Raw genomic sequence first — 13,241 nt, 5'->3', positions numbered from 1 at the left:
AACAGTAATAAAATTGCGGCAGTACGCAAACCCTAACATTGAAAGCCCAGAATTTAACCCTGCTCTTCTCCTTAGATGACATGGCAGCAATCATTTGGGAGGTTGTTCGTGTTGTATTAGGGAACTGTGATATTGCAGTTTATAGTAAGAAATATATATTTGATCTTAGGCCCTGTTTCTGCCACAGAGTTCCTAAAATCCTTGAATTTCTTAGGTGCTGAGAGCCACAGAGGTGTCTTTTGTTATGTTAATGAGGTGATGTTTGGAAAACACCTAAGGATGGGGTCTGGTTGCCAGGGGAACCAACCAGGTGATTAGAGGATTGGAACTTTCATCCCCACACCCCTGACCTCCAGGGAGGGGACAGCGGCTCTGGTAAATTAATTGAACTGAAGGAGGGGGTCCTTGGAACCTCCAGTCTCTACTCCACTTGGAGTCGTGCCATCATGACGAAATTGATAATGACTAATATATTTATATGCATCTCATTAACCTTGTTTTAAAGTACACAGTGTCTTATTTACATTATTTTAAATTATATGCATACATGTTCTCATAAGCAGAAGTAGAGTAGCCATCCACTTGAAACTACAAAACCAAGAGAGGTTAGAGACATGAACGTTATTATCTGGGAGAGATTTTCAGAAGCTTGATTGGGAAGAGCAAGGTTATCCAAGGACACTTGGAAACCGAATGGGGCTAAAGGAATTAACGATTAGCCAGACCCTGAGAGTGAGAGGAGAGCCAGAAGTTATTTGGAAGACAGAAAAAGAAGAGAAAGTAAGCCAGAAATTTTTGGAAAAAGAGTACTATTTCCAGTTGTCATTATTTTCTTTTTCTGGAGGTTCTGTGTTCAATACAGTTAGCCTTGTTTTGATTCTCTTATGTTTTGTGACAATTGTAGAGACAATTTTTATATTATGCTAAGAAGTATATTAGGATATAAATTAGTACATTAAGAAGATTTATAGATTTAGTCTGTGAATTGTCCTGCTTCCATTTTTACCATCTTTTGATCAAGAAATATTACATTTGCATTGTCCCCACTGCCTATTACCTTTAGTGCTAAAAATAGTCCTTGTTCAAAAATGTAAGCTTTCTTAAATCAATCTGTTTCCATTTTAAATTTTTGTCAGTTTCTTTGCAAACCCTAGTTCTATCCATAATGTGTTCATTACCACTACCATTTTCTCTGTTTTTTAAAATAGAAGTGATATAACTGGAATGAGGACAAGCAATGAAGATAACTTTGTTATTATTTTATTAGTTTAAAGCAACTGTAATGGCTATAATTAAATAACAGATAAGCAACAGGTTTTATAGGTCTTACTGTTAAACAGGAAGTGGAGTTTTTGGTCATGGAATGTTTAATTTTTTTCCTCTGAAAGTGTAACAACAGAGTGTTGCTTTTCACTTATCATATTTATTTCTCTACTCCCTCTCTCAGTATTTTCATTCTAAAATGTGGGATGAACAGTTGTACGAGCTAGTATATACTTTATATTGCAATTTTCAAAACTTTAAGGTCATTATACCAAGTCCCAAGAGTTCAGGGAGTCTTTGAGAGTTACTCTATGGTCAGGGGCAGATTAATTGAAATCCCAGTTCTTTAACAGCTCTCCCTGGTTGCTGCTTAAAGTAAGTTGGTGCTTGAAGAAAGTCTTCATGAATACATGAAAGAAAAACCTGGAATGAGGAAGAGAGAAGTTATTTGCAAGATATTTTAAATCGTTGTTATTTAGAATTCCTCTCCTCTGAGGTTTGAAGCTAAGCACTCCTGGCCTATCTGGTGGCTTGTCAGGCCAAGGTAGCAGGGTCCCAGTGGAGGACTTAGTGTTGACTCCCCTCCCTCACTCCAGCTCCAACCAGTGGCCACTCAGAGAAGACCCAGGAAATTTCTTAGGGGAATATATTAATCCCAGATTCTAGATTTTGATGATATGATGCTCTCATCCATCAAGGAAGTTTTTAACTACAAAATTCCCAACTAAAAGTGGCTTAAGCAATAAGGAAACACTGTCCCATATTACAAGAACTTCTGAGGTGGATCATTCTGGGGGTAATTTCAGTGGCTTAACAGTGTCAGAATTCTGGTTGGCTTCTCTATGTGCTCTTGTTTTTTCTCTTGTGGTCTTAAATAGCAACTCCAAGCATCACTTCATGTGGACAGCATCCAAAGAAGGTTAGGGCCTTTCCCCTGGACCAAAAGTTACATCACACGTCCATGCCTAAGGCAATCACCAGCAAGGGAAATGGGCTTACCATGGCCGATTTAGGGAATCAATTTCACTGTCCCTAAACCTTGCCACCTGAACCTGAACAAAATTCATTTTTTCTTAGCAAAGAAGGATGGGAATGGCTGTCGCCTGGGGAGCCAGCAGTGTCTGCCACAGGAATTCCTGCCATCTTAGCTCAGTATTAATTCCTTGTCTTCATTCTTGCCCTAGCTGGGGCATAGGATCTGAGGCTAACCAGTTTCAAGAAATTGGTGCTTGTGCTGGCTGGATTAGGTTGAGTGTTGGTTTGGGGCTTGTTGGGGTTAATTATCACTCCAGTTCTGCCTCTGCTCCGCCCTTTTCCCCTGATTCCCACACGGACCCAGAAGACTTTTACCTTACCTGTTGGCTTTTATAGCTCACCAGCGCCTCTCTGTGGTGAGAGGCAAGGGAGGTGGGGAGAGAGGACTCCTCCTCCCAGATCACTCCATCTCAGGCCCTGGGCTTTGCACCACTGAAATGGAACATTTCCTGGCAGCACTCACAACCTTCCAGGAATCTAAAATTCTGAAAATGCTCTACTTCTTTCCTACAAAACCAGCCCAGTCAATCTGGGAAATCTCTCCTCGGCTGTTCCCAGAACAGGGCTGATGGAGGATAGATTTTACCAGGGCTGTCTTGCAGGTGTTTGTCAGTTGCTGTGTTCCGTCGCAGGTTTATACACTGCCCTGCCCGCTCCGCACTCACCGCCACCTCCTGATCCTGGGGATGGCCTTAGAAAGCAGCTCAGTTGCAGGCTCTGCGGATAAGGTGGCATTGTGTGCAAGGAGTGTGCAGGTAACAGCTGCAGCTCTTGGGTCACATATTTTTAGAAGGTCACCTGAGGCCGACAGGATTTAGAAGCGACTTTCCAAATTAACAGCTGAAGCTGCAGGCTGCTATTTTAATTTAAGTCCCTCTGTACTCCTGTTAAGAAAGCCGCATTCCATGACTACCTTTCTGTGGTCTCTGCCCTCTCTGGGCCTCGTGCACAGCAGCATTTGCTCTGTGTTAATTCAGGTCACATCCCCATGACCTGACTGATGTGCATTGAAAGTAGTTTTTTAGTAAATCTACTTCGGATTTGAAAGGATCTATTTTTAAGTTGCATGGTCCTAGCAAAGAACTAGGTGCTATGGATATAAATTATGGCTTTTTGAGTTGCTTTGGCCAAAAGGAGAGTTCTGGGCCATCTCAGAGCCATGGGCTTCATTACCCATTTCACTAGCCCAGCCAAGACCTCAGCCTCTGGCAGTATTTTAAGTGGGTGGATAAGAGCTTGTTTCCCTGGTTGTTTTACATTTACAGAATTGAACTGCAATCAAAATTGACTACAATACAGTATTTGAACTGCAATCAGAATTGACTACAAAATAATACAATACAGAATTAACTACCATACATGTATCAACTCCTTTATTTCCATAAAAATATTTGTTATTAATTCTATTCAATATATTGTCACAAATATTTTTATAGGGAATGCCATCTAGCTTGTCATTTATTTAATTTAGAGACATATGAATTTAATACTAGTTTTAACTCAGATTTAGTAATAAACTCAAGAAATAAATTCCCACATTTTTTTTTCATCTTGGCCCTGTAAATCATCCATGTTTATCATATGATAATTAAATGTCTTATGTTTAAACTTTATTAGCATATTGACTTTTGCATAAATTAGGTAACAACACATTGTAGCAACGATGGACACCGTATACATGTGTCTACACACATACGTACTTGCTGAACTATTTTCTAAAGAAATAGAACCACCATTTTAGTTAGAAAATGTAACTAAAGATAATTCAGAAGTAATTATCTTTAAACCTTGAAGAGATTTTATTCAAATTAATGTTTTTCTTGCTCAGAAAAGAAATATCGCTCAACTATAATTGAATGACCTTGATCACTGGGTTTTTTACTTGAAAATTTCAGGCTATACAGTTATTATGTTAATCTGCTAAAAATCAAGCTTTAGAATTTAATAAGACTAATTCTCCTAGGTTCTCTTGGAAGCTGTTTTACTGAAGTACAGAAATTATTAAGTAGAGTAAATATCACCCTTGTGGCTTGAGAGTGAACTGCAGTTTCCATCCAGACAGTTCGTCCGTGGAGAATTATGCACTAGGAAAAATGACTCTGTGTATATTTTTAAAAAGTAATAAAACAAAATTACTGTTATGTTATTTTCATTTGGATGACTCAACCTTTGTTGTTGTTGTTCTTTCCCTGTGTTCTAGAAAGGTATACATGAGTGGAATTTTAGTGCTTCTTCTGTCAGGGGAGTGAGGTAAGTTTCCTTGGTGCATTTTGTTTACTTAGAAGACGTTTTTCTAGAGTGTGAATGTCTTGGATAGGACTTGTAGTCATGATTTAAAAAGGCAAAGAACTTCAAGAATCCTTCTGTTGATGAAAATGCTCAGCCTTCTTCAGACTCTTTATCTCCATTACAAAAAATTTGCAACAAAACCTTCACTGTTTGAACTGACTCTGCACTTGCACTTGTCACCTACTTAAAATGTGGTGACAGAGAGATAAATGTGAACTGTGGACCAGAGTCAAGATGAGGATAAAAGTGAGCTGTGTGGGGTCCTCTCTAGCTGGGTTTATGTTAGAGGATGGTTTTTCTGGTCTTTTGGTATCCCAGGAACTAATCTCTCCTTAGATGTATTGAAAACATACATATCATCTGCCAGATTGTGTCCTGTAGCTAATATTAATATGGTGAGATTATGGGAATTCATTTTTCTACGACTTTTCCTGAGGTCACCGTTAAGGAAGTGTTCTTGAGGTTGCAGTGGCTCCCTTCAGTTCTGACATTGCCATCATAATGCCAATTCCTGGGGTTTAGAAATGAGATTTATTTCAGAATCAAGAGCCACTGGTTAAATGTTTACATACTTGTTCTACAGAAGTTTATGAGACACCAACTCTTGCAAATTTCAAACCAAATTAGTTGTGTTTACTACTGTGTGCCCCATATAAACAGAAATGAGAAAAATCAGATTTCTGCATGCCAGTTATACAATACTCTGTTGCTTTTGGCATAATAGTAATTGGTTTTGTTGGAGCATATGAACTGGCAGAGTCGTCTGGGTCACTGATAATTGGAGTTTGCCTGGTAAAAACACCTGTTACCTCATGAATGCTGTGAACAGAAACAGGCCAGACTGACTCAATATATATCTTTCCAATCCATGCCTTCTCAAATAAAGCATTACTCTCTTAATATTTAATTTTTAAGACCAGTCATTAGCAAGACACTCATTACTTATTACTGCCTTTTTAAGCCATCCATCTAGGAAAGTATGGTAAACATAAATTTCACTTTATCAGCATGGAATGATTATATGCAGCTACTGTTGGTTTATATGTTGAGAAACTTGAGTTCCAGTGTGTGACTTCAAAGAGAGCTAACTTTTCTTGACTTCCTCCTCTATAAATAGAAGACAAACTATAGAAGAAAATCCAGCTGTCAGCAGTTTGTCTTGCATCGGCCTAGGACTTGTTCAGCTCGTTCAATGGGCATTTATTGAGCACCAGCTATCTGTCAAATGTTGAGTCCTGTTCTGCTAAGGATACACAAAGGACTAAGACATGAACTCTGCTCTTGAAGCACTCACAGCCCAGCAGAGCAGCACACATTTAACAACTAATGATAGTACAGTGTGAGATTAACAGACATATGTTCAAAGACCAGAGGGGCAAGAGGAAGTCTTTCTGTTTCAGGTAGAAGTAGTGAAGGGAGAGAGGGTAAGGTCTAAGGTGGGCCTTAAATGGTAAATAGAATTTCTTTCAAAAGTCAAAAATGATGTGCATTCCAAATGGAAGGAACAGCAGATGCAGAGGCATAAAATAGGGATTGGAGAACTATAGCCCACAGGCCAAATACAGCCCGCTGCCTGTTTTTGTAAATAAAGTTTTATTGGAACTCAGCCGTGTTCATTCATTTATGTATTGCCTAAGGCTGCTCCAACAGCAAAACTGAGTAGTGTGGCCTACAAAGCTTGATGTATTTACTCTCTGACCTGTTACAGAAAATAGTTGCCAACCCTTGGCATAAAAGAGCATGGCCTGGGGGCTTCCCTGGTGGCGCAGTGGTTGAGAGTCCGCCTGCCGATGCAGGGGACACGGGTTCATGCCCCGGTCCGGGAAGATCCCACATGCCGCGTAGCGGCTGGGCCCGTGAGCCATGGCCGCTGAGCCTGCGCGTCCGGAGCCTGTGCTCCACAACAGGAGAGGCCACAACAGTGAGAGGCCCGCGTACCGCAAAAAAAAAAAAAAAAAAAAAAAAAAATAGCGTGGCCTGACTGGTAAACTCAAAATTGTTTCAATTTCTGTAAAGTAAAGGACTTGCTGAGTCCAAACCAAGTGCTGTTTCATATTTCTTCACTCCTTTATAATCTCTACAATAATGAGGTGCTTTACCTGCCTCCACACGTTGCCTTCCTAGCTTCGGAAGCATTTTATTGTTCGACACATCTTACGGAGCCAGAATCACCAAGGTCAGTAAGCCAGTTGATATTTACGCTTTTCTTTCAAGCACACAGTTCAGTGCTACAGCAGGCAAGACCCCTTCCCCATGCTAAGTTGTAGGACACATGGCTTGTGTGCCTACAACACCCCAGAGCAACATTATCTGCAGATACAAGCAGGAGGATAATGCTCAGAGTATTAAATAATTTTAGTGTTGTGGTACAGGGAATGTCACTTTTTAAAGTGCTATTTGTAACATTTTGGTATAAACAACACTGATATCATAATTGGGACTGAATATAAAAAGTATTTATTTTTCATTACAGTACATGGAAGTATTGAGATTACTGTGAATAATTCTTTGTTTGTTTCAGTATTTCTAAATTTGAAGAACGATGCTGTTTTCTTTATGTGCTTCACAATTCTGATGATTTCCAAATCTATTTCTGTACAGAACTTCATTGTAAAAAGTACGTATTAGTCACTGTTTATGTGTGAAAAAGACTGTTCTTCCCTGATCATTATTTTTAATTAATGAATGAACATGTAGCTCCTGTAAAGAATTCATGGCCATGTGCTTATATAAATATTTCATTTGCACTGATATCTTATAATTATGTGGCATGTTTAACTGAGAATTTGGGGAACTTTCTTTAATAAATGAACCTTTTTCTTAGTCGTAATTTATTTTTCCTTAGACAAAACATTAACCAAATTTACCAGTTAGTTGCCAAGTATTATGACTCATTTTTAAAGTGCTCATGTGTTTTGTGATTACCAAAATTTTCATTCTTGAATTCTTTCGAATAATCTCACCATCGTCTGCAACAGTGGCTCCTAACTCTGGTTCATATTAGAATCAACTGGTGGGCTCTAGAAAGTGCCTGAGCCCGACCCTCGACGAATTATATTGGATTTTTAGGTGGAGGAACAACTTGAGCTAAGAGCCAGTGATGTAATCTACACCCATAAAAGATAATCCAAAAATCCATGGACTGCATTGTATATTTGGGTTAACCTCCCTGGGTATATTTGTCTTGGGCTAATAACTAAGTACTTCCTGGTCCCTTAGAACACAGTGACTAATTGTGGGGACCTATAGAAGTGCGTGACAATTTAGACACCAACGTGCAGGTAAAAGCCAGCTTGGACTTAAGATTTTGCTGAGGTGGTTCTTTCAAATAATCACTGTTTGACCCCATTATAAATGATTGATATGCTAGCTACAATATACAGTCAATCATTTTTATCTTGGTAACAAAAATATGTATGTTTAATTTAAGATTCTTAGCTAAAGTTTTATCTTTATTATTGTAAAATGTGTAGTAAAATGACTTGGAAATAAGAGAGAATTCCTAGCACATGTATGGTCGACTTTTCTACTCACACTTGAATTCTCAAGGCTCTTCATTTGTTTCAGTGATAATTATAGCTAAGATTTATGGAGTACTGACCTCAGACCTCATATCTATTTTAATCTTCAAATAAAATTTATTAGGTAGGTAATATTAATATTTTTGTTGAAAAGAGTAAAAAAAAAAAAAAAGTAGAGTCTTGGAGAGTTTAACTAGCCTATAATCATATATAGCCAAAAAGCATAAAACCCGGGATTTGAACCGGGCACATGTTACTCCAGAATCCAAGCATCTAAAAATTACACTGTACTCCCACCCCACTAGAAGTGTTATATTCTATTTAGAAAAGTTGGTGTTGAAAATTTTTGTGTGAGTAGCTGATGGAAATCTTTACCCCAAATCTTAAAGTCTATCTTTAAACCTAGAATTTGTTTAGGTCTTTCATGTTCTTCCTTTTGGTTGAACTTGCTTTCGTCTGTAACTCATCAGGATATGTAATCTTCATCGGAGCATACCATCATTCTGATCAGGTTTGGGATTTTCTTTTCTTGTCTTTAACCTCCAAAGAATGTATATATAGAGAAAGGAAGAGTGAGGAACTAGGCATCACACGCAGACTCCATAGAGAGGCTTCCAACTCCATAATGGACTTTGTCTATTTTGTTCATTGTCATATTCCCAAAGGCCAGAACAGTTTTTTATCCTAGTGGAAACTTGATGAGTATTTGTTGGATGGATGGATGGATGGATGAATGATAAGAGGTACTGTATAAGAAAAGGTTTTTTCCTTCCTGTGTAGGAAAAAAAACCAGTTCTTCCCTACTGTGTTTCTTTCCTTCATGTCTCCTTTATTCCTCACACAAAACACTTTATTTCTGACATTTCTGGTCCCCAGATGTGTGGAGGTTTTACCCCACAACAAGCAATTCTCTGTGACACCTACAATTGAACTCAGTCTACCTGGAGATAGAGTGAGATCCCACAGGTTAAAGGCTCATTCCCATAAGACCATCTCTTCCCCTGACTTCAGATACCAGTCACAAGCCCAGATTATCACCTGTGCTTTAGATATACCAGCTATAGATCAGAGGTTCCAGCGACCCCCTTCTTGGGTTCGATTAATTTGCTAGAGAGGCTCACAGAACTCAGGGAAACACTTACTTACATTTACCAGTTTATTAAAGGGCATGGGACAGATGAACAGCCAGATGAAGCGATGTCTATGGTGAGGTCTGGGAGGGTCCCCAGTGCAGCAGCTTCTGTCCCTGTGGAGTTGGGGTGCATCACCCTCCCTATATGGGTATGTCCACCAACCCAGAAGCTCTCTGAACCCCCTACTATTGGGATTTTATGGAGGCTTCCTCATGTAAGCATGAACAATTATTAACTCCATTTCCAGCCCCTCTCCCCTCTCTGGAGGAAGGTGGGGGAGTGAAGCTGAAAATTCCAAGCTTCTAATCGTGGCTTGGTCTTGACCAGCCCCATCCAGGAGTCCACCCAGAGTCGCTTCATTAGAACAAAAGATGCTCCTGGTTCTGTATCAGTTAGGAATTTACGAAGGTTTTAGGAGCCCTATTTTAGAGATGGGGTCTTAGACAAATATTAGAACACAAGAGATGCTCGTAGTGTTCTTGTCACTTACAAGGGTTTTAGGAGTTCTGTGCCAGAACCTGGGGGCAGAGACCAATATTTATTTTCTATTATCTCATAGGTACAGAGATAGCATAAAGGTTCTGAGTTGTGATAGGGAAACTTTTCTTGTCACACAGTAACCTGCTCTTCCCTTGGGCTGGCAGTGCACAGCATCACCTGCCTGTGAGATCATCAGCCCCTGTTCACAGTGCCTCCCTTGCTCCACCTCTGGGCTAGAAACCATTAGCATCCCTTCTGAATGGATAGACACAGCTCGCGTTGCAGAGGGAAGATCTGTTTCTTACCATAATTTTGGGGGGGGGGGAGCTCTGAAATGACCTCTAGGAAGAAAAAAAAAAAGGAACTTTACAAGAATAGTTCCTGAAGAAAATGTTTGCCACCAACAGAAAGGTGGCTTCTGTCACAAACATACAAGCTAGCCGTTCCTGATTCCATCAGTATTTTGCAGACTGTATATATGGGACCCCACATGTATGACACTGAGGTGCTCAGGCAGAAGATTCAGTAACTGAGATCAAATGTAGTGGCCAACACTGTGTCGCAGAGTCAGCTCAGAATTTAGAGACACTATTCCAGAATCTGGGTATTTTTGTTGTGTCCCATTAAAAATAGTAATATTAACAGCAGCAAAACAATAATAGCTCATATTTAATGAGTGCCCTGTGCTGAGCACTTTACAAGTATTACCTCAAGTCACCTTCACAACAACCTGTAAGATAGGTACTCATATTCCCCATTTATAATTAAAGAGCGAGGCTCAGAGAGGTTTCTCCACCTCCGCCCCAAATCATGCAAATACTAGCAACCTTGGTATGATATTCAAGTCCACATTCTTAACATTTCTGTGACCTTGTCTAGCCTTACTGTTCTAATTCTATAACGTATCATGTTACTATTACTTGAGGCATTAGGTCAGAAATTTCCGGCAAATCCTACCAAAAATATGAAAACTCCTATTTTTCGCACTGATGCTGATATTTTGTTTATTGCCTGACTCTTCTAGGTCCCATTTGTTTTGCTCTGAAGTCACTTTGAAACGTGCTTGCTTATATGTAATATCTTATGTATTACGAGTGACCACATACCAATTTTCATTGCAGGTTTTTTGAAATGGTGAACACCATTACCGAAGAGAAGGGGAGAAATACAGAGGAAGGAGATTGTGAAGGTGACTCCCTGGAGGTAATGACTTTGGTTTCTGAGTTCATTTTACTAAATTTCTCTGTGGCTAATTTTTTAGAATGCACTATTTAAAGCTTTACTGAGGGAAAGGGGTGTGTGTGTGTGTGTGTGTGTGCGTGCGTGCGCGCGCGCTTGCGCGTGCTTCGTGAGTAGTGACAAAGGGTAGAGAGCTCAGCCAGAGTCTGTAAGCTTTCCCTTAATGTTTAAAAGCAGCTTCTAGAATTCCTTTGGTTAAAAAGGGCTAAAAAGCAAACATTGGAGAACTCTTAGTCAGGAATACTGAGTTTTTTGTATCTTACTCTGATGTGAGTAACTATGCTTTATCTTTGAGGGTGTTGATAACCCTCAATGCAAGAGTCACAGTGCCCTTACACATTTTTTATTCTCCTCTGAGTTATGTTGCAATTCAGACAAGCAAAATTCGGTGAAAATTCTGAGTGATAGAACCGTTTGCGGTCCTCATTCTTTCGCTTATGCAGAGAACCTGAAACAATGGAAGATTAACAGAATAAAGAGAGGAGGTGAGGGCTTCCCTGGTGGTGCAGTGGTTGAGAGTCCGCCTGCCGATGCAGGGGACGCGGGTTCGTGCCCCGGTCCGGGAAGATCCCACATGCCACGGAGCGGCTGGGCCCGTGAGCCATGGCCGCTGAGCCTGCGCGTCTGGAGCCTGTGCTCCGCGGCGGGAGAGGCCACAGTGGTGAGAGGCCCACGTACCCCCCTCCAAAAAAAAAAAGAGAGGAGGTGATAACAATCACCCAAGTGCTGTTGCTCTGACCGTAGTGCTTTTCCTTGTGCCTCCTAGATAGAGTACACTGCAGACACCAGTTTTTCGACTGTGTCCATTTTCTCCATCATGTCTTTCTGCTGTGTATAGCACAGCCTTCCACCACAGTGAGGACAGTGCTGGGGACTTTCAAGAGGCCTGACTCTCGCACTTGAGCATCTTCAGTGTCTGAAGGTTGACACTTCTCCAGGCATGGTAGTGGGCCTCTGTTTTCTCCAAGCCTTTCCCAGTGTATGACTTGGGACCGAATTCTGAATCCAAGCAATATTGAAAATTACATTTCTAATGTTAAACTGAAATTGAAGAAACTAGAACACCAACCTGACTGGTATACCTAGTGTATTAGGTCACTTGGATAATGTCATCTCGTAGGCTAGAAGTTTTAGGTAAGCGTTGAAGTTGTAGGGTAACAGTCGAGGGGAATTTAAATATAATAACCAATTGTTAATTCTGCCTGTAGTTAAGTTCTATACTTCTCTAGCAGTTGTGTAGCTTTTGATATTCCTGGCTAAGCCTAAGCCTCTTTCATTTAAGTTATAAAAAGATGATAGACGTAATTTGGAAAAAAGAAATCTTCCCCACGCACTAGCTTGCTGTCTGCAGAAGTAATAGACAATACTTCTTATTTGTTATGCTTTATATTTTGCACTGTTACATTTTCTTATTTAAGTGATTGTGGGTAGGAACTAGATCTCTTGATTTCTACATCAGTGCTCTTTTGACTGCACCTCATTATCTCTGTTTTTATTTGGGTTAAATTTAGAATCACTTGATACATAGCAACTGCCAGGGTAAAAGTTAACAAAGAAAATGAAAATGAAACAGTTCCATTAGTAATAAATTAGCAAGTGGATAGATTTGAAAATCCATAAAGTTACTTTACAATATCATAAATTGCTGGGTTTACAAAAGCAATAACAGTGATAGCTATCCTTTATTTCATACCCTTCTTTGAAAAACTAAATCCATCTTACCAAAAATACACATAGCACAGACAGGCTATGGTAGCCATGTTAGACAAGCTTGGTCTTCATAATTGATTGAATCAACAGTTGAGAGACTCTGCTTTAGAAACTCATTTAACCCTATGCATTGCATAACATGGCTTTAATTGCCTTAGAATTTGTGGTGAATCTGGCCAGCTGATTTTCCTAAGACTCAGTCTCCTATAATGTAAAAGGGGTAGGTAGATCACTTTTCAGAGAGCTGTCAAGAAGATCCAGGGTCAAGATCTCCTGACCTGTGTGCAGTGGTAGTAAATGGGGTGGATTTTGTAAGACACCCTCCTTGATCAGACAGTTCTGCAAACGCTGAGAGCACTCACCAGCCAAAGATGGAGGAAAGTGCTCAGGTTTCTTCCTAGGAATATCCAGAGGGTTTTAGTAGGTCTGCTGACCTTACAAAAATCATCTCATACCATAGTACTCTCCGATTCATCAAAGTGCTCCTAACTCATACTTCTCAAGAAAGCACAGGTATACTATTCCTTAAAAAAAAATCATTTATTTATTTTTATTTGGTTGTGTCAGGTCT

At 39.9% G+C, this 13,241-nt stretch overlaps 1 protein-coding gene across 13 annotated transcripts in view; it reads left to right on the top strand.

Moving 5' to 3' along the window:
- MAP3K5 (mitogen-activated protein kinase kinase kinase 5) overlaps positions 1 to 13,241 on the top strand; it is a 210,737-nt gene that overhangs the window by 137,088 nt on the left and 60,408 nt on the right. For 11 of the 13 annotated variants that reach the window (XM_089921634.1, XM_022557515.3, XM_089921638.1 and 8 more), the window contains 3 exons: positions 4,499 to 4,548; positions 7,109 to 7,204; positions 10,843 to 10,924. In XM_089921634.1, the coding sequence (XP_089777760.1) occupies positions 4,499 to 4,548; positions 7,109 to 7,204; positions 10,843 to 10,924 (228 nt within the window). The remainder of the gene's footprint in view (positions 1 to 4,498; positions 4,549 to 7,108; positions 7,205 to 10,842; positions 10,925 to 13,241) is intronic. The other 2 variants (XM_089921639.1, XM_089921636.1) reach the window with 1 other exon arrangement.

The sequence above is a fragment of the Delphinapterus leucas genome, chromosome 12 (assembly GCF_059928025.1).
Source record: "Delphinapterus leucas isolate spDelLeu-1000000601 "Yukka" chromosome 12, BTC_Dleu_Yukka2, whole genome shotgun sequence".
In the NCBI taxonomy this organism is placed as follows: Eukaryota; Metazoa; Chordata; class Mammalia; order Artiodactyla; family Monodontidae; genus Delphinapterus; species Delphinapterus leucas.
Note: the sequence above shows the minus strand (reverse complement) of the source record. Positions and strands in the feature narration are given on the sequence as shown.